Source organism: Echinococcus granulosus (genome assembly GCF_000524195.1).
Source record: "Echinococcus granulosus chromosome Unknown EG_S00236, whole genome shotgun sequence".
Taxonomy (NCBI): domain Eukaryota; kingdom Metazoa; phylum Platyhelminthes; class Cestoda; order Cyclophyllidea; family Taeniidae; genus Echinococcus; species Echinococcus granulosus.
In genome coordinates this window covers 18,663-39,923 of record NW_020170616.1, presented here as the reverse complement: position 1 = coordinate 39,923, position 21,261 = coordinate 18,663, and the positions used below count along the sequence as shown (strand labels likewise).

General features: G+C 42.1%; 2 protein-coding genes across 2 annotated transcripts; one reads left to right on the top strand and one right to left on the bottom strand. All coding sequences in view use genetic code 11, as the record gives it.

Annotated features, from left to right (window-relative positions):
- Positions 1 to 3,673: 3,673 nt before the first annotated feature.
- On the top strand, positions 3,674 to 5,650 carry EGR_10578 (Cyclin-A1; the record flags this gene model as incomplete). The annotated part of the gene is made up of 8 exons (XM_024499827.1): positions 3,674 to 3,734; positions 3,869 to 3,901; positions 4,080 to 4,300; positions 4,374 to 4,493; positions 4,571 to 4,783; positions 4,855 to 4,980; positions 5,057 to 5,389; positions 5,537 to 5,650. The coding sequence occupies 8 exons, from the start codon at positions 3,674 to 3,676 to the stop codon at positions 5,648 to 5,650; spliced, it is 1,221 nt and encodes a 406-aa protein (XP_024345761.1).
- Positions 5,651 to 9,408: 3,758 nt separating this feature from the next.
- Positions 9,409 to 14,819, bottom strand: EGR_10577 (Cyclin-B1-1; the record flags this gene model as incomplete). Its single annotated transcript, XM_024499826.1, has 17 exons — positions 9,409 to 9,497; positions 9,672 to 9,987; positions 10,053 to 10,178; positions 10,254 to 10,466; positions 10,547 to 10,666; positions 10,741 to 10,973; positions 11,092 to 11,157; positions 11,317 to 11,364; positions 11,584 to 11,649; positions 11,852 to 11,968; positions 12,138 to 12,203; positions 13,197 to 13,262; positions 13,479 to 13,544; positions 14,074 to 14,139; positions 14,291 to 14,338; positions 14,704 to 14,750; positions 14,794 to 14,819. The coding sequence occupies 17 exons, from the start codon at positions 14,817 to 14,819 to the stop codon at positions 9,409 to 9,411; spliced, it is 1,779 nt and encodes a 592-aa protein (XP_024345760.1).
- Positions 14,820 to 21,261: the final 6,442 nt, after the last annotated feature.

The following is a 21,261-nucleotide window of genomic DNA, read 5'->3' as shown; positions in this document are numbered from 1 at the left end:
TTTTCTCCCTTCTCTCGATTTCAGGGTAGACTCAGGCTGCCACCCTGACATATTAGAATTACCTCATTGTCAAAAAGTCTTTGTGGTTGTATCAAGCATTATTTTATTTTTATTTAGAGAACAAAAATAAACGTTAATCCACTTTTCCACATAATTTGACTTCTATAAGTGAAAGATGTCCTAAATTTTTAAGCAATAAATGAGGATATCCCATGGAATGAGAAAAATGTACCCCTTAAGTGAAAAATGGTTGTCGCGCCGAATCGCTGTCCCACTCATCTCGACCGACTTTTGTGTTAGCAGTCACACCCAATTGGCCGATCTGAGCTTGGTTGACTCCTGCAAACAAAACGATTATATAAGTCACAATGAAATCCCAAGGCACTCATCCGCTGTTTCCTCGGTAACAATGCAAGGCAAAGCCCTAGACACTACACGCAGATGATGAAATCTTTATGTCTCATGTGAATGCATCCAAAGGTTGTCATATCCCTCTCGTCCTATCTCACTTTATCCCTTTTTTTGATTAAAACTTATGGCAAAACCTCTTCAAACTTCCATCTTAGGACTATGCATATCGGAGCATGAAATGCAGGTTAGTTTAAAATTGGAAAATGGGATTTATTGGATGTGATTTTACTGCCTCGAATGGACATGTTTCCTGTGAACTTGGCGTGGTCATTCTATTTCAACCAACTCAATCATCTGTGCACTTTGTTTTGGGCGAACAAAATGCAATGGCAAATGCGCCTAAAATCTCTGCGCCTTTTAGGTACTCCAGCTGAGTAATGCCAAACGGAGGAGTATCTTCCCCATTTCATTGAGACTGAGCCCCCAGAAGAGGTGACAGGCGAGTCTGATTTCTAAGCACTGGCTTTGTTTACACCATTCCATATGCTATCATCATAACCACCATCGTTTGCCTCTACTCTTTAGGAGATCTACTACCACATTAGCAATTTTTTGAGAAACTGGACTATCATTCCAACGGTTTGAATAGATTTTTTTAACCACTATCACGGTCACGACAAGCGGACGAGGAATTCATTGAACTTACTTCAAAGGCGGCCTAGGGTTGGCTGTTCATTGAAAGAGTGCCAAGTCACCTGAAGGCGAGGAAGATGAGGTGCATTCTGGGAGGAGATTTGCTTGGGCTGTGCGGTCTTCCAAAATCCCACCAATTCATTGTCTCTTTTTCTTCCTATGACGCCGGGAAGGGTGCCGCTATTGCCGTCAGTTCGCTTTGCGACCTAGGAGCGGTTTAGCCCTTGTGTTGCATGCAACAGATGCCATTGGTCAGATACTTGGAGGTTCCCACACAAAACTATTTTCTTCCATCTACATCATCTTTAATATTGTGCTTCTGAAAGACAAGTTTTAGCTGTCAAGCCCTCCATTAAGCCCACTCTTAACTCTCTGGTCAGACTCTATTTGATAGACATCATTGCATATCCCTATGAATATGGACCAAATTAGAGGTGGTAAACTGCCATCTGTCGAGTCATAACATGGTTTCCTTGAAGAGATCCAGACCTGGTGGTGATGAAACGACAGGTAAAGTGTTACGTTTCGAGATTTTGTGCAATACGCATTGCTTTGAGGTAGCCTTTGAATTAATTAAAAAACAGTTTCTCATCATTAGTATGTCAAACCGGGTACATAAGAGTTAGTAATTTGCCATGGTGTTTGATATTGAGTTATGTGACATGCTGTGGGTTGTGTCCAAAGGCACACGAGTCGGAGAGGTGTCGTGGGGCAAAGCGACAGGTTTTATATCCCTTAGGAATGATTCCAGACATGTATTTCTGAGTTGTGACAGGATCACTGTTTCCCTGTTCCATCTCCGCTCTCGCACCGGCAGAATGCGAGTTCGTTTCCTCCTCAGAGACCATTGGTGTCAGCTAAGTCAGGAGTTTCGTGTATACTGAATGTTTCTCCCTTCAAAGGTTGATGTTAGTCAAACATGTGCTACCTAGCCCCCTCGTCTTTTTGTGCATCGCCTTTAGTGCTCCTCTTATGGGTAGTATCCACCTTCGCTGATTTTGGTGGTCCTCATTCTTCCTTTAGTGCGTAGACTTCATCCTCATATTCAACCGATACACCTCCAGGCGAACACTGTTATGATAAACAATGATAAAATTAGGTACAGAGGTGTGTACTGAAGACCAGATTGTTTGACTAAGCAAGAATAAGTGCCCGCGAAGTCAAAACGAAGAGTTAAACAAATGCTCAAAGTATTACCTAGCCCCTTCTCCCGGCCCTCACCTTAGTCATTCTCCCGTATCAGCCATCACAACGTAGATGGTGCCGTAAGAAAGCATTCCCGATTCATCCTCATCAGGAATAGTCAGTGTGTAACTGAGATGATATCTGACTGCAGCTTTGCTTCTGATTGTTAGCCAGATGCAATCTCAACCACACAAGAGAAGAAAGACATCGGAATGGACTGTGAAGTTGCACTACCTTGAGTTGGGGCATAGCTTGGCGAGATGCCGTCATGGAGTACTGGAATGCATGAGGCATTACAACTCCAGTCGATCCACGTCTTCTCAAATGACACTGGGATAAAGACATCATTAGCACAAAACTGATGAACGAGTAGAAAATTAAAGGGAGCACAAACTGCAAATGTTTTCACATTATTGAGGTGTGAGGCGAACAAGGCAGTGTGGTGAAGGAATTAAGCTCCTTACTATAAAAAAATTTAACATGAAGATATGAGCATCTCAACCACCCCTCATGGAAACATAGTGACACGACTTCCTATTGCGATTGAATGTGTGTCGCTCTCACTTCCACTTGCATCTCTGCAACAAATTTAGACAAAGTTCCTACTTAGGGACTGAATCACCCCCACATTTTCGTTGAAATTTCTATGTAAATTGTCTATTAACCAGTAACAAACTAATTTGGGAACAAACTTGACAAATACTCCGTTATAGACGGTATCGCCACCTGTATTAAAGTGGAATTTCTGATTTCGCGGGTGGTTTGGATCCTATCGAGCGATGGATAAAAACTTCAAAGAAGAAGACGACTAGGGAAGCGTTGAGAGGCGAAGCGCTGTAAAGCAAAGCAGGCATTCGCGCGCACCTTAATTAGGCTGCCAATATCGTGTGACTCATCGACTGGGCGCATTTTAAATTATTGATTGATTAATTAAGCTGTCCGCCCGTCTTCTTCGCTCTCGTGGGCTAAAACTCACTTGAATAGAGAGATGAACTGAGTGTAGGGCTTTTATTTGTCTCATTTAGGAAGATGTTCTCCTTTTGCGTGCAAACAAACAAGGGAAGTTTGGATCACGGATCTCACACATGAGTCAAAACGGTGAATGGAGAGAGTGCGAGAGTTTTGCTGGTTCGACATTCACCGATTCGTTATGAACATGGAACTTCTGGAAGGTTAACGCTACCGCATTATATTGTCACTATGCCCGTTTATTACTACTTTTGTTCATTTAATAAAGCTTGTGCATCCAACGGTCCCTACTATTGTAAATAAATGTCACTTTGCAATCCCATCTTCCTCTTTCTTTGTTCATTCTGTGGCCGAGTCAATTAGATATTTACTTTGCTGGCCATCTAAAAGCGCTTTGTGTATTTAAGAAAGCAAAATAAAATTAATGTGCAGTAGCATAACATTATATTACTTATTCGATCCTACCTAGACTGACATGGATCCTTCAGCTTTGAACATAAATTCACTACAACAGGAAGAACAGGAGGGTGAAAATGGTAAGGCTCAGGTCTACATGAATTACTACATTATCCAGATATTTTTCATCAGATTTAATCACTTTTTTCCATCATTCTATCCTTCTTTAGCCTTTGGAGAATCATCATGTTTACCGTACCAACTTCTTTTTTAGCCTATCGTGCAGTACTGCTGAGACAATTAACAGGTAATTTGGGTTTTTTTCAATGGCTGTCTCAGTAACCTTATTATTACTTCTACTGCAATATTTTTATTTTCCTGTGCATAGTTATTAAAATATGCATCTCTTATTTAGTTTCCTATGATACCACCAAGGTTATGTGACTGCGCGTAAATTTTCACTCCCTTATTTTAAACTTTCACAGATTTATTCGGACGGCCGTTAACATCACAAGGTAATGAGGATATGTTTGTCTCCAACCCCGAACATGTAATCAAGAAAATGCCAAAGTCCGTCTTACTGGCTATAAGCAATTTCATCTCTGAGTTGCCAGTGAATCAAATAAATGTGCCAGCGTTAGTGAATTTGCCGGTTCACCTATATCGTAATAAGAAGGACTTTATGGCTACCCTGCTTTTTGTATCTGTAAGGGCTCTGGTATACGACTACGGTTGCCTTTTCAATTATGATTGTTCAAAACTATCTTATTTTTTTGTAGACTTTAAGTTGGGAATGGGAGCTAGATGCAGCACATATGGGTGCATATAACTCAGACTACCTTGTCCGGAGCGGTATCCATGCCAACACTCGCGTCATGCTTGTTGAATGGATGAAAAGGGTATAATCGTGATAGAACTATAATGTCAGTAACATGACTAGCAATGAATCAATGGCCATGTGGTTTTTCTTCACAAGGTACTCTGGTGGTTGCAAATGCCAACGCGAACTTTGCATGTAGCCGTAGGTCTAGTGGATCTGTACACCTGGCTTCATCCGATACTGCTTCAAGAATACCAGCTCTTGGCTTTGGCGGCGATAGCTTTGGCAATACGTTTTAGATCACCTGATTTCAGAGTCATTTATTATCTCTTGAGTGGTATTGCTGCTTCTACATATACTCAGCTACAGGTTAGCTGCTTATGCTAATTACACTTTGAAAATTGACCTGAATTTGCTCTGTCTTGCTTTGATCCTTTTAGATAGCCAGAATGGAAGCAATATTGACAGACTGCGTTGGAAGAAGGATTAACTTCCCCACTCCCTACAGATTCCTCGACATCTACTTATTTAGTCTCACAGATTTGCCTAAATCTACGCAGGAATGGGTATTTCCAGTTTAATCCTTAAAAGCCTTCAACAGATTAGCTTCGATATTGCTCACAAATTTTCTTCTGTCTTCAGGCTAGAAAAGCTTCCGATTATATTTTAGATTTGGGTCTAAATGCGGAGGCACTCTGTCAATATTCTGCAAGCCTGCGTTGCGCTGCAGTGCTTTTACTCCTTCGTTTTATCCTACAGCGGCATTGTGATTGTTCGCATTCGGATCCGGGTGTGGGAGATGCGTGTCCCTTTGACGATATGCCTCTATGGCCGGATAAAATGGTGAAATTTACGGGTTATGGAGACGGCCCACTCCTACGAAAAGTTGCTTTAGTCTACGCAGTAGTTCTATTCGTAACTCAAGCAACATGCATTCCTTTTTATTTGGCCCATCACATGGATACACCAGACTCGGTATGACAGGTGAACCCGTTCTAAAAAGTAATCCAAATTTTGCATCGCTTGCTGCGTTTACTTACATATGGTTTTATCTGGTAAAACTTAATCAAGTTCAGTGTAGATTTTGCAGTTTATGTTTTTATTGTGCTTTCATGTGTGCAGAGCACGTTCAACAAGTATGTAAAGCCGGAATACGAAGAAATTGCACTGGATGAAAAACTTCGTAGTTTGGTACAAGAAGATTTGGCTGCAATTACTGAAGTGGAATTAGACTAGGCATTCGAGAGGCGGTGATTGTGATTCGTCAAACCGTCTTACATCCGTAAATTGCAGTGTTAGTTTGCGTTGTTGCAGTCAAAGAGAGAGGGATGGCCTCTCCTCTTCTGTAACGCTTATTTTTCTCAACTAAATATTGAGTTGATTACTCCTCCTTGTTTTACGTTTAAAGGACTTTTGGAGATACAAAAATGGACACTTATAAACCCACTTAACGGTCAAAGCGAACTTTTTTCTCTCCATCAGGAAGACCTTTTCAGCTGATGTCTCACAGCATTCGATGGGAAAAAAAATTAACATCAGCTTAGCGTTTACTGAGGAAGAAAGGTACCAAATGGAAGAATCTGTGCATATGTCCGGGCAGGGGTATAACGTGGCCGGAAATCGGTGCATGTGGGTAGTCACATGATATCCGCCTCGAACTCACACCCAATTGACGTTAACGCACCCACTTGTATGTCCATTCCATTTTAGGCCATAATTGGCCACCGCAATTCCAAGGTTTGCGGCATTTTGTAGGGAAGCCATTGACTCATGGGCTAAAAACTTTTTGGATTTGCATTAGGGTTTTGTCAATTGTAACTTCTGTGATTATTTAGTTAACCACAGAGTTAAACATACAATCAACAGACAAATTGCGGCATGAAATGGTAAACAAAGAACATCGCAAGAACAAAAAGAACACAAAATTGTTCCACCAATACCACCAAAATCACATATTAAGAAGTCAAACTTAAATTAATCATTGAATGTTACTGAGGTGTAAGTACTTTGGCGTTTGAGACACTTGTCGCCCGATTTGCTCGAAGCTTACACCTGGATTCCAGGCGGGCGTTCTACCAGAACCGTTTGGATTCCTTTGTTCTGGTCAGTGAAATGGCGCTGTGCTGTTGGCGCAGCGGCTTTTGCAGTAGGATGGGGAGCTACAAGACTGAAGTGCCCCTATCCATGGTGAGATGGAGCTGTCGCGGACTGCGGCCTCTGTATATGGGGTTACTCGAAAAGAACGTAATGCGGTTGTACTACTTGTCATCAAATCACACGCCGTCTTTTTTCAGTTGTTCAAGATGCATAACCAGTGGATTACTTTAGAGACAAGGAGGAGGTAGTGGCCATTATGGTACCACAATATGTTAAGAGTGAAAACATTTGAGCTGTGTCCAAACCGTTGTTCATCGCTCCGACTTCACCAAATTGATTTCTGAACGCTCCATTCCGAGTTCATTTCATCGGCCAGTCTAACAGGGGAACAGTAGTAACAGAAGCAGTGGCAACGAGATGAGGCAAAGCAGTCGAAATGAATGTAAAGACGATAAAAATAGTGGAAATAAGGCCTAGCCCCAAAAGAATAAATATTAATTAGTGTGAGCGATTAACAAGCTTGACTTCAAGATATTAGTTGCCATTCTGAAGAGAAATCTTTATAATACCGACCAAATGACAGCTCAGAACTGTGTGTTGTGAAACAATTCACATTTATTAGACTATTTTAGCTGTCAGAGGGGTTGCTTTCCAAGCAATCGTCCAATAGTTTCTGTCTAAACTGAGATGACCTTCAGCCCCACCAATCAGTGGTTGTTGAGGCAATAATTTTCAGGTGATGACACCCCTTCAATTTTACTTTAAGTTATTTGAAATAATCTAGCTGATGCAAATCAACTTAAAAGTTTCATATTTTGATAAAAGGTCTAAAATCCTCTTATCTATAATTCGTGTAAGCAAATGTAATGCGGTAACCGTTAGTTTAACTCTCGAGTTAGATATGGCGGCCACTTAGGTGCTCCGCCATCCTTCGTTAAGTGTTTTGGCCTCCAGGCCATGGCAGTAGCCCACCAGTCCTTCTGCAGGTCTTCGATACACACTTTTGCTGAGCATTATGCCTCCTTTTGTTTTTGCGGAGGTCCTGGCACGCTGAATTGATAGCAGCATGAAGCAAACCCGATCCTAAAAGACAGCTACCCTGATTTTTACTAGTGGATACCAAAACTACGGTGATGGAAAAAGGGCATGCACTGCAGATGCGAGAACCTGTGACGACCCGCAACTGAAGGGTTAAAAATGATGTCTGCCTTCGGCCACCATCCCAGTCCTGTGTTCAGTAGGAACGCAATTAATAGACGAAGCGAAACTAGCCATGAAACATCTGTAAAAGTTCGTTCCAGAGCTGTCTGCGATAACTGTATGACATTGTCAAACAAGCAAACATGCGGCGCCTCCTCTGCTCCTCTACTGGCTGGATGAAAATCCGGGTAGATACGGCTGGAAAGCAATGAAAACCAAGATAGTAATCTGCAAGGAGGAACAGACTCGAAACCATTTTTTCACGAAATTCTTTAGAACCCCATCCTTTGCTAAATGACCCTGCCTTTAAATCAGTGCTCCTTCGACCGGCGATGATATTGAGTTCTGGCACCTACTAAGATAAATGGAGATTCCATGAATGGCATGGTTAGCCGGTAAGTGTTTTTCTTACAGCACTGATTGCGCCTTAGTGGCCGACGTGGAAGGTCAGCTAATCGGAGTTCAGGGGACTGCACTCAACACACGGTTTTGGTAACGGACTACTTAGGGGACTCCAACATTGTTTCCTTGCCGGGCTGTCTGACCTCCTGACCACGATAGTGACCCCTAAGCCCTTCTGTGGGTGTATCATAAATATTCCGATCAAGTATCATGTAGTCTTTTGTCTTCGCCTTACCAAAACGCTGAGTTTCAAATCATATTTTTAAGTGAATTGCAGGTCTGCCTAATAAATTCATGCGTTTTAACAGGTAAATCTAGTAGCCATGGAAAATTTTTTGTTTGGCAACCCTCAAGTATTTGAAATGTACCCAAAATTTTGCTTTCACTGCTTCTAAGGAACATCAGGTTTTTGCTAAGTTTACCTCCGGCACCTCTTTTACGGGTACCCGTTGCACTGTTTGATGACAAGAGCAAGTGATATGCATCAAAATGGCAAATATGAATGCAGGGGAGGCTGAGGATGAGAGTAAGGCGGTATCTCCTACCCCTTAAAGTACAAGTCTTCTAACGGTAAGGTTTCGCTGCAGTTTTGGTTATAAGGCCTCGGGTGGTTACCACTTTGACCAGTGTGCTTTATCATTTAATTGAAATCACAAACCAAGCTGTTCTACACATTTCCCCTTGGAAATCCAGATATCGTCTTTGAATCCCTAGTCCTATAGACAATTGCACACCGCACTCGAGTTCCTTCTTCTGATTGGCTAGTGTTGCGGCGAGCAGCTCCATTGGTTTGTTAATAATTTCTTTGCCTCCGAGGCTAGTTGGAAGGACGTAAGTGCACGTGAATTATAACCCCAAGTGGTACTTCAGGGCTACCGATGGCACAAGTCAGGATCTCCACTTCACACACATCGTGGAGTACGCACGCATTGCATATGGGTCGAAGCAGTGGAAACGTTCTTCTAGAAGTCCTTGTCAACCTTCGAATCTTCTTGCTGAGGATGCACGTTAATCGTGCACACGTACAAATTTGTAGATCATTACAAATCCTCACATGATCTGCACCGTTACCCACACATGAAGGAACAGAAATGATTTGTTTTATGCATCCCCCTTGGATGGATCCAACTTCCTCCAGAAAACAAAAGCAGTAAGCAGGCTCAATTGGAAATAAAGGCAAATAAAGCACAAACCAAATCACAGAAGTGATTCCATAAAGGGTGTTCGTTTGATTCGTGTGAATCACCTTCTGTCTTGCCAAAGATAGCAATGTGTCTTGCTACGTGGACATAATTTCATTCAAAAAGCTTAGTGTCACCATACGCAGTTTGGGGTCCACTGCAATTTCCCCGTACTCCGGCTTCACGTACTTGTTGAAAACGACCTGTGCGCATTAAAAGAGAAGAGGGAGTAAGCAAATTAAAAATTATACTTTCCAAAAATTAACTATAAATTCGACTGATAGTTAATATATCCAATACAGAAATACGTTATTGAAGTGGCTACCTGTTAATTTAAAAAATTTGCACAAATTTAATATCAGGGAGCTGCGTCAAACTTGCCATGTATGGTATGTTTGTGAGGTGTTTCGTATAATATGGAATGCAGTAACTTTTAATCCGGAAGAGGATCCGGCCGTATAATCTGGCAACGGTCCTGAGTTCTTTGGTCTCGCTGTGACCTGTAAATTTTACCATGGAAGGTGGCCATGCAGGTTTAAAGCAATGGCTGCATAAAAACCCACAGACACATCTCAATCCTAGTATTCGACGAATGAGGTAGAGTACACCGGCACAACGCAAGCTGGCGGAATAGCGACACAGACTGGCTTGACAAAGACCCAATTCGAAGATGTAATTGCAAGCTTGCATAGCCTAAAGGAAAAAGGTGGTTTATGAAACACATAGACATTGGGTTTAAAAGAATAATTTAAGCTCACCCATTCCAATATTGAGTCCGTAAAGTCGGGGAAGCCAAACATGTAGAGGTCGAGGAATCTATGTGGAGTTGGGAAATAAATCCCATTTCCTATGCACCTTCTCAATGTTTCCTCCATTCTTATAATCTATAAAGATGATATGATATCATGAGTTACGTATAAATCGTTGTTACCGGGAAGGCAAAAATGTAGAAGACGAACCTGGACCGGTGTGTATGCACCATTAATAATGCTGCATATATTTTTATACTCTATTGGTGTATTAGGCGACCTAATACGAATGGCCATTTTGATTGCCCCCAGAGCCAATAGCTGATATTCTTGGCGTATTATAGGTCGAAGACAGGTGTACAGATCCATAAGGCCTACGGCTATATGCAAGGTCTGCGTTGGAATGCCCATCCGCATATTCAGCTAGAGAAGGGAAGTTGCAGGATTGTTGAGTTAATGCAAGTCATATCACTGACATGGTGGTATCTTCACCACACCTTTACCTGTATCATCCATTGGATAAGGCAATTACGAGTATCGGCAGCGATACCACAACGGCTAAGGAATTGATGATTGTATGATTGCACATATCTTGTATCTAGATCCAATTCCTCGTTTAAAGTCTACAAAATGTCATAATAACCATCAAAAGGTTGGGACTGAGGTAGCATCCAAAACGAGGTACTGATGGTCCTACCCTCGAATACAGTTGGCAATCTCCTTCTGTTAGCACGTCATGAAAGTCATCTATGGCAAGAAATCCCTTTGGACTTTCTTTTAGTTGATTTTGTGTCGGCAGATGGGTTAGATACTGGTTGATGACCATTCTAAGGGATTCGGCTACGCTACTGAGGTTGAGCTCAAGGCGATGGGTCTTGTCGAAGGAAGAATTGCCCACATCTTGTGATTTTATTGTCAAATCGAACAATTCTAAAATTCAGAGCAAATTAAAATATCATATCGCAATGGAATTAGGTATCATCAAAGGGCGATATTTATAAAGAAAAATACGTAGCAAGAGAAGTAATTTTTGTATCCAAGACCATACCAACTACTGGATTTACTATTTCCTGTGGCGCAATTGAAATAATACGACGTTCAGGACCTTCGCCGACTGGAAAAAGAGGGCAATGGGATCAGTATAATAACGACAAAATTGTAAAATAAAGAAGCTGATGGTAGCAGACTTAATTGTTTCCCCTAAAATAAATAGGGGAATATAAGAATGAATTGCTACCGGAAGTGGTGCTGAAGCGATGCATAAGAACCTTACCATCGACATGTGTCCCACCTTCCTGTTGTAGTAGAGGGTGTTGGCCATCTTAAGGTAAACGCACATTAATAAAACAATCTTGGCTGAGGTGAAGCGCATATTTAAGGCATCAACGAAAAGGAAGATACAACGCTTGATGGAGTGAATGTGTGACGAATAGATATGAAAATGCAACGCTTTATTATATGGACAACCAAAGAATCTCTCTTGATATGACTCGTGACACCAAGGCTATGAAGTAGACTTCATGAAGAAATCCAAATTTACCACGGATTGTATTCAGAGCTTCCTCCTCAGGTGAAGCTGTGAATGCAGCTGATGCATGCTGTTCATCTTAAATAAAACAACAATGGCTGCGATGTTATCAAAATCTAGGTCTTTCGTACTTGGGTAAACTCAGCATTTGATTGAGTGAATGTGTAACAGTGAGATTTGTAAAGACAATACCCTATTTATCCGAGAAGTGAGGGTTTTATTCTACCGTAGAGTATGTCCAAGATTAAGAAATAGGGTTTGTCAAGACAATCAAATTTACCACGAATGAGATTCAGTGCTTCTTCTTGCAGTGAACATGTGTTTCCAGTTGATGCGTACCGTTCATCTTCAAGAATAAATAACGAGATGACTACCGTGACTGTGGTGGTGCCAAAACCTAAGACTTCTATGGTAAGCTAGATACAGCATCTGATGGAGTGATTAGATGACAGAAAGATTCTTAAAGGTAATGTCGTATATATTTGATAAACACTGAACCTATTCCATCATTGGTGGTGTGTCTCCAAGATTAGGAAAAAATGTTTTATTAAAAAAGCCAAACTTACCTATAACTAGAATCCGTGCTTCCTCTTGTAGGGGACATGCGTCTGCAGTTGGTGCGTGTTGTTCAACTAAAATAAAAGGATAATGCAGTGATTACAACGGCAGTGATGAAGCCAAAACTTGGGCTCCTTTGATCAGGTAGAGAGAGCGTCTGAAGGAGTGAAGGCAATGCTAGTCAAACAAAGAATTCCCCCTTTCGTGGTATGAGTCAGCAAGGCTTTGAAGTAGATTTCGTCAATAAAACCAAATTTACCCATAACTACATTTGGTGAGTCCTCTTCTTTTGGAGAAGTGTCTGTAGGTGACACGTACTGTTCGTCTTAATGAAAAGCACAATGGGAAGATTATTGTAGCTCTGGTGAAGCCATAACCTAGGGTTTCTATGATAAGCCAGATACAAAGCCTAAAAGAGTGAAGAGGCGACAAGAAGGCAGTACCGTACCTAGTGGACAAAGAAAGAATCTATTTTACTATGGTGCAAGTCTCCTAAGGTAGGAAGAAGGTTTCATCAAAAGAGCCAAATTTACCTATAACTAGATTGTAACTTCCCTCGTGTGATGGCGACGTGTCTGCAGGCAACACGTAATGTTCATCTAAAGTAAGTACACAATAAGGTGATTACCATGGCTGTGGTGGAGCCAAAACGCAAGGTTTCTATGATAAGTTAAACGTAACGTATGATGGAGTGACCGTATGAAGGGACGATTAAAAAGAATTATACATATGGCAATTGCCAAACAATGATTCTCTTCTCCTATGGTATGTTTCTTCAAGAGCAAGAAATCCCACTTTACTCATAACTAGATTTGGTGCTTCCTCTTTTTGTGGCCATGTCTCTGCAGTTGTCGCGTGCTGTTCAACTGAAATAAAAGGACAATGAGGTGGTCTTCATGGTCAATCTCAAACCAAAACCTAAGACACCAGTGCTAAGGCAAATACAACATCTGATTGTAAATTTGAAAAGGCAATATCTTATTTACTGGACGAACAAAGTATCTCTTCTACTATGGCATGTGCCTCCAAGGGTAAGAATTGGGTTTCGTCAAGAAGGCCAAATTTACCACGATCTGGCTGCGGTGTGCCCACTTGTGCTGGAGGTGTGTCTGCAGATGGAGTGTGCTGATCATCTTGAATAAATGGACAATAAGATGACTATAGTAGCTCTGATTAAGCCCGAAAGTAAGGTTACAATGTTAGAGTAGGTGTAGCTTTTGATTTAGCGAACGAGTTATCAGTGGATTTAAATCGTCGCACCTTATCTTCTAGGCAATCGAATGAGCTCCTAACTAGGGCATGGGTAACCAAACTTAAGGAGTAGGTTCCATTAAGGCGACCAAATTTACCATTTGTTGCATCTGGTTCTTCCTCTGGTGATGCATCGGGATAAGCAGGCGAGGGGCCTTCTCCGTCTAAATCAGAAAGACAATGCCTTGAAGGTAAGGCGACTACGGAACAACTTACCGCCCTACTTAGTTGGATAATAGCAACCACTAATTTCTAGATCATGATAGACATTTAAGCGCATTTGACATTTTCACATGGGAAGACTTCCTCGTGGATGTCCCCTGCTTTTGCATGGACCAGTTCCTTCGGCCGAAATAAAAGGCAATTGGTTCAAAAGCATGCAACTGAGCATGGACCATATGCTCAATTTGCAAAGCGAGAATGATATTTGTATTTATTAGTAAAGAAGGTGCCTTCAACGTATTATTTAAACACCACCTTATCCAAATGCGACGGATCCTTGAGGTCGTTCTTCGTGTAATACCCAGTTGCCAAGCGACAGCTATCACCTCAAGCCAAACTTCCATATAAATCATTTTGGGTCTCCACAGCGATCTCGATTTTGACTGCTATCGTGGCTTATGATAATTTTCATTGCCTCATTCATCTCGCAAAATAATGACAGGGAAAAGATGACGATATGGGGCAACCTACCTTCTGTGGTGCGAGGTCGCTTCGATTGTGGTGACCTTGTGATGTCAGCTTGTGCGCCTACTTCATCTAAGGTAAGGCGCCAAAAGAGTATGCTCAGTAAGTTGAGTAAAAGAAATTGCCTATTGAAAATAGTCGAACTTTGTACAAATTAGAAACTTGACAATTGATATGTAAGTAAGGAGAAGGGAAAGGAAGTGAAGAGAGAAGTGATTGTTACTTCTGGGAGGTCCCGAGGGTGGGGAACTTAATCTGCGACGTTGAGTGCCTGAAAAATGTGAGAAAGGCAGAAGGAGAAGATAGTGAAATCGTATTATTGCCTTAGTTATAGCAAGAGGCCAATTCGATGATAACATAATGATGGCAAGGATATAAAAATCTACCTCTTGTTGGACTCGATCCTTCCTCATTTCCCTTTGGCCTACATCAGTATCTGATTTATGCAAGCGGTGAAAGCGGTCAATTTTAACTTCAGTTTATAAAATATGTTTTATCTAACAATTGTTTCACCCTCTGTTGAACAAGCTATAGAAATAAATGAAAATGTGTTCAAATGCTGAGGCAATCAGAATGGTGTATCATGTGCACGAGTTTATAATTTGTCCCCATATTGACTGAAAATAATGGACCCACGTGGAGATGGATAATTCGGTTGCGAAAACCTTCTTGAACCTTCATGCCTATAGCATTTTAATGCGTATAGACCAAGCAAAACTCGCTTACTCTCCACCTTCACCGTTTTGACTCATGTGTGTGATTCGCTATTTTAGCTTCCGTTGTTTGATTGCACGCAAAGAGAGAACACCTTCCTAAATGAGACAAATGAAAGCCCGACGGTCAGTTCATCTCGCGTCTCGAATGAGTTTTAGCCCACGCGAGCGGTCATACGGGCAAACAGTTTAATTAACCAATCAATAATTCAAATTACACCTAGTCGATGAGCCACACGACGTTGGCAGTCTAATTAAGGTGCCCGCGAATGCCTGCTCCGCCTCTCGTCAATTTCATAATCCCCGCTTCGCTTGTCGTAGTGAATTTCTTGTTGTAGCAGCGTTGACACCACTGTGGCACTGAGTGGCGGATTGACAGTGACAATTGCCACGAGGAACGCTGTGAAGTGAAAGCCTTCTAGTGTAACTCCTCCACAAATAATCTTTATTAATCATAGATCTTTTCCCATGGCAAGGACTTGAAGTCCACTTTCTGTAAGTTAGCATTCGAATTATTTCATGATCTCAGTGCAAATGTAGATTGAAACACTGCATCTTAATGGCGTCGTCATGCCATCATCGATGACCTTGTTCGTTTGTGGACTCCAAAGAAATGCAGCTATTACTCTCTCTGTTTGTTCGGCGGTGTGGAATCGTCTACTTCTTCTGATTCTCTCTCACTGCCCCACTTTTGCCATGCGTTTTCATAAAATAAATGAAAAACGGTGAAATTCGAATTGGCAGTCTTCCAACTTCACTCTCGCCTGTTGTTAGCACACGTACGTGGGACCCATTTGCAGTGTTGTTTCCGTAAATTCACCATTGCTATTTTTATTTGGTATGAATCAATTAGTTCGCCATTACCCACCTCGAACCTGACTTAAAGTTTCCCCTGTCACTGTCACCCTTATTCTTTCAACATGCCATTAGCAATACTTACGTCTTCGTGATGAAAATAGAGAGTCACCCTGAACGTAGGGTTGCGTCTATCTTTAAGTAGGTCACCAAAAGTATCACATTATCTAAATCATGTTCTGCTAACTCTGCCGCATACTTCAACAACAAATTGAACTCGAAACTTTTGAAGCTGTGGAACTGACTCCTCTCAACTAGGTCCAATCACATCCACCAGGTACGACCAACACGATACGTACGAGAACACAAAATACTTGGAAATGGGTGTAGAGAACAATAGCGAGTGCTGTACCGACAGATGGATAGACTAACGCCTTACATTAAATACACTTTATCACCTGCATACAGCTTACAAGTACAAATCACCCCAAGAAACTGTGTCCAAATTTGGCACAAAATTATTTGGCCACCCTCTGGCATTATTTTTATTAGCCTTCGTTTTATCTCTCCTGGAAAACCGAATATCCAGCTGCATTTACGATTTACTCTTCCTTGGCTATGTGGTGCTAGAGTGCTTATCTCACATCAGCTTGACGCTCACTGTTTGCCTACAGTCACAGAAGCAGAATACAGCAGCCTACACACACGCATACGTACAAATGCTGCTTCCCAGACTGAGCACGCAACTACCGAGAAGCAGCGCCCAGCAGAGCGCGCACCATGCACAGTAGAGCGGTCTCTTGGACTTACCGTAAGGCATTTTGCCACTGGCGGTGGTAGTTTTGCTCAAAGATTTGGCTTAGCTTAAACAAGCCGTGGCGCCGAAGGTCAATCACTTTGGTACCTCTCCTAGCCACGTGCAAATGCACATGCCCACACGTACCCACGGATACTTGCATCTGCAAGTTGGTGCTATAAGTGGGATTATGTAACTTATTAGATGATTGATGTAGAGAGTTGCTCTTGTCGATCTAGCTTCTGTCTATTTGCCTCTCTTTTTTAAAAAGGCGGTTTATATGAATTTAGAATTTAGTGCTAAGGGCCTGCTGGGAAGTGACTGTATAACATAGCCTCTTGCATACTAGTGACATTTACTCGGTGTTTATAGCCATCGAACTTCTAAGTAGCGTCTTTTTAGACTGCGTTCTCCAAGGTAGGTGCCTCATGAAGAAGTACATGTCTCTTTTGAAGGGTCGAAATAGTGGGGGGATCAAAGTATCATCCTGGAATAATAAATTGCTTGGTCTACGACTTCCTCAATTGGGAAGACAATGGCATGGAAGCTAAGGGGACCAAACGAATTCTACTCACACAAGTTAACAGGCAAAAGCAGGCCTCAAAGACTACAAAGCCCTTATCAGCTCCTGTCACACTGATTTCTGGCAGGCAGAAAGCCCACCAAAGCCGACTCCATCCTGTTCGCACATGCGTATTTTGCAACTGTTCGGTGTGTGCATATTACTGCTTGGGCAGTCACGGCGACACTTTTGTTACCATTGAGGGAGTCCTGTATGATTGTAATACGGTCGACAACAAGGAGGATGACACTGGGATATTTTGATTCAGTTACGGAGAACGTAATGTACGGACTATGAACATCCTCTTGCAAGCTGGATTTTCAATGAAAGGAAGAAAATAAGAATGAAGAGGAGTCACTTAGATAACTGAAGCTTTATTTTTGAGGGCTAGAAATACAGTCATTTGCCGCTTTCCCGAGGCCGTCTCTTTGTAGCTACTCCCGTGTATATGGCAGCAATGCAACATTAGGGAGGGTGATACAGTGCACAGTATAATGAGCAGTCTGAACAACAGGTAATGCCATGCGATGCAATGAAACGGTGGGAATAAATATGACAGAGATGCGTTTTTCGACAGATCACCATTCCTCTGATATGACAATGTTATCAATGTCACTGCAACACCAGCCCGGTTTGGCACTACGAAGAAGAGTGAAAGGAGCGTTCGCGGAGTGTCCCGTTGGTAAGAGCAACCCCCAGGTCGAAAAGCGATGTTTTCCTGCATTCGCCTACACTTTGGTGGCCATCAAGCCGAAGCACGGCCTCAAATGGTGTCTTCATCCGTGTGGTGCAGACTAGAAACCATCGACCAACCGCTTCAACAATTCAACTATTTTGGCATCCACCAACTCGAGCGGAGTTGCGGGCTTATAATGATAGTAGGATTCAAATCTTCCAGCCCCTGCTCTTGTGAGCCCTCCTGCAGGTGTTGCCTATCCGGCGTAAGTGTGATTTGATTCTTTGAATTCTAATTACTGATAAGCCGGGTTGGACCAAGGTGGGGTATTTATCGGATCACTTTCTCCTTTCCCTGTCACCCATGTCACGTAGGCGTTGGTGGTGTGATTGTGGTACTGGTCTTCATGTGGTGTCAAGACCAACACTTTGGCTGCAATGTTTGGCGCTTGAATCTTTTTGTCGATCCGGCGGTTTAATGTTAATGTGCTGGGAATGCTTGCGACCCCGGGCAAAAACCTCTTGTTCAATTTTGCAATCCTTCGAATTGAAGGCTTAAAATCCTTCCTGACTGATCCCCATTTGACTGAAATTAGCGGCACGCAGGCATACATTTTAGCCAGTCTTCGCTCTCTAACCGACAAGCTCATACGGATTGACCTTAACCCCCCACCCCCCAAGATTACTCATTATGTCGGTGACAAAGACGACAACAATGAATTCTTTGTTCATCGGTTATCCGGTTGGAAGTTCGACAGGATCTAGGCCATTCGTGAACGTAGAAATTGCAGTGCACTGTAAATATCTACACAGGCTATAAGAAGGTGTTTGTCAACGTAAATAGTAGAGTATGTACTTTTTGATGTGTCAGCCATCCTACAAACTTCTTTTAAGAAAACTGCAGTGCTGAACTGGAAGATTGTTGCAAAGTACGTAGTTGTGCCGCTTTTAGGGACTAGACTTGTTTGAATGTGGGTGGGTACGACGATGTCAGTGCTATCATGAGGAGGCATAATGATGAACCGGTAGTGCTCCGTCCATCCATTCACATTCTCTGAATTTTAATACACTGCAGCATTGTTTCATTTCCCCTCACCTAAATTCCTCCTTTTTTTCCTCATTTTTCAGACCAATTTAGACTCACTTACATGTAGTGCTGGCACGACGCACATAGCAGCTCCAGTTATTCCTTTCTCTTTTTTGTTTTAGACTTGAAAGGACACTGCATGCGTCTAAGCACCATGCAGGTCTGCAGCTGCGATAGACAGCTTTCGAAACTGGATGTTATGGTGGACATTTCTATTTATCTTTCATTTTTACTTCAGGAAATTAAACTTTGCAATTTTAAACTGTGGGCTTGAACCACGAACGGTCACCTCTAAATTGGATTGTGATTTCACCAATTATTTTCATTCCATTGGATGGCGATCAGGTTTTTAAAAGTATAACTACTTATGCAAAAATAATAAAGTGGGGATCTGGTCCAATTTCATTTATTGTTGAGGTGCTTGCACCTACGAAACCTATCACCCACCATCGTTTAAGTCATCTTTTTTTCCAAATTTACTCCTTTGAAAAACACATGCAAAAAGTAGTGACATTTTGGCTACGCATGACATGCGCAAGGTGCATTTGCTCAACTCTCTGACCATCCTTCGACAGGAGCCTTTGACACACACACACACATCTTTGCAAAATGTCACTCACCGCACTCAAATATGCAAGACATGTATGAATTTACTGTCACTGGTGGTGAAATGATCACATGCATAGGAAGATGAAGCCAAAAATTTATTTGCCTTCAGAGTTATCATTATTTAATGATAAAGTAGATGAGTTTAGGGTCTCCTCGATGAGCTCAAGATCAGAACCAGATAATAGAGGTGTTACACTAACACCCTATTTAGATCACAAGTGCCACTTTACGCTTCAGTTTTTGTATTCAAGTCTTAACCAAACCAGTTTGCGGAGATCAGGGGGTGGGTAGTTCACTCCCAAAGACTGAGGTGCTCTGGATGCGTAGTACCGAGGATCACAAGAAAGTTCTGTCATCCTCAGTGGCACAATGATGCTGTTAAATTTTTACTACTCCATTTTTCTGCCTGTTATTTAAAAGAATTCTCAATTAGGTGTTCAAGTTTTGCAAGATGCATCACCGTCATCAGATTTTTTGCAGATCGACAATTTCACCGGCTTACCAGCACTTCGGCGTAGCATCTCCTTTGGCAGATATAAATGTCATCTTTACAAGAAACTTTGGCTGCTTATTTTTTTTTCTTTATGATGGGTGAATTTTTCCATCACAGGGAAGGTGGCGAACCCTCATAACTGTGGATTAGAACCTGAACGAAATTTGACTTGGAAAGGCGATTTGCCTGAAATTATTCGGCGGTGATTCTCGGAGACATTCACAGCGGATGCTCCCAATCTTCGGTGATCCAATTTGCCTGACACCTAATTTAAGCATCCCAACCGTAATGCATGGTGTGGCAATAGTGGCGATGGCCGCAAACGGGATCGCATGTACCCCTTTGATTTCAAATGTCGAGTCCTCTCTGGATGTTACAATGTAGAGAATGCGGGCGGACTAAATTATTGCCCTCTTTTCTTGAGTTTGTGTAAGGATGTAAAATTATTTGCTTGAATTCAATGGCATTTTGATCAGGGGATGCACTTTGACCCTTCTTTTCTGTTTGAGGAAAGGTAATCATCGGCGGATGGAATGTGTGCTCCCTCTAACTACGACGAAAGCAATGACAAGTGAACCTAACAGTGGTAAGCAATAATTTTAGAAAATTTTTTCCCTTTGGTATTTAATAGAGACATTTATTGGATGTAACACTTCATTTCAGTTTTGCGGGCACTTGAGGCCTCACCTATGCACTTCGACTATCCTGGCAGTCCCCACAACCGACCCTCAAAATGTAGGCAATGTGTCGCCTTTCGTATTTGGAGAAGTCTCTATGCGCTGCACTGGTGGCAGTGGAAGGTGAACTCGAGCCTAAAGGACATTGAAACTTGTCTCTATTGCCGGGTGCCAGGCCTTAAGGTGAGGGAAGAAATGCACATGCTATGGACAGGAGAATTTGTGACACTCCCCAACAAAAGGTTGGAAATGACCCCTGGGGTCGATTATTTCTTTTCTCTTTCCTTTTCATTCGTTGAAGCACTGCGTGGCAGACTGGAAGTGTCAGTCACGCACACACCACCCTAACTGGAAAAAATGGCGGACGGTTTGATTATGCTTACACTTTCATCTCCGACAAGTGGAACCTGCAAACCTGCCTTGGATTGCTGAACTACATATGGTAATTTTTAAACCATATAGATTACACGTGATTAAGAAAGGCATGTATGACAACACGGGACACCGGCGATGCACGGTGCGAAGTAAAACTTCCAAGACCAAAGCTGATTGAAATGGGGACCTTGTTCAGTCTCACTTTTGCTGAAGTACCTGCAGTCATTTCCCATTAATCGCCATCGGCTTAGAAAATATTTCTAAGGCGTTTATTTCTCTCGTAAGGCATCATGTCGGCTATAGAGTATCACACCCGCCACCTTCAGCCTCAACCCATCTCCCAGAGACTTTTGCCTGTATGGATTCTTAAATACTACTCTAGAGGTCTCTAATAGAGTACTAAAAGGGTGGT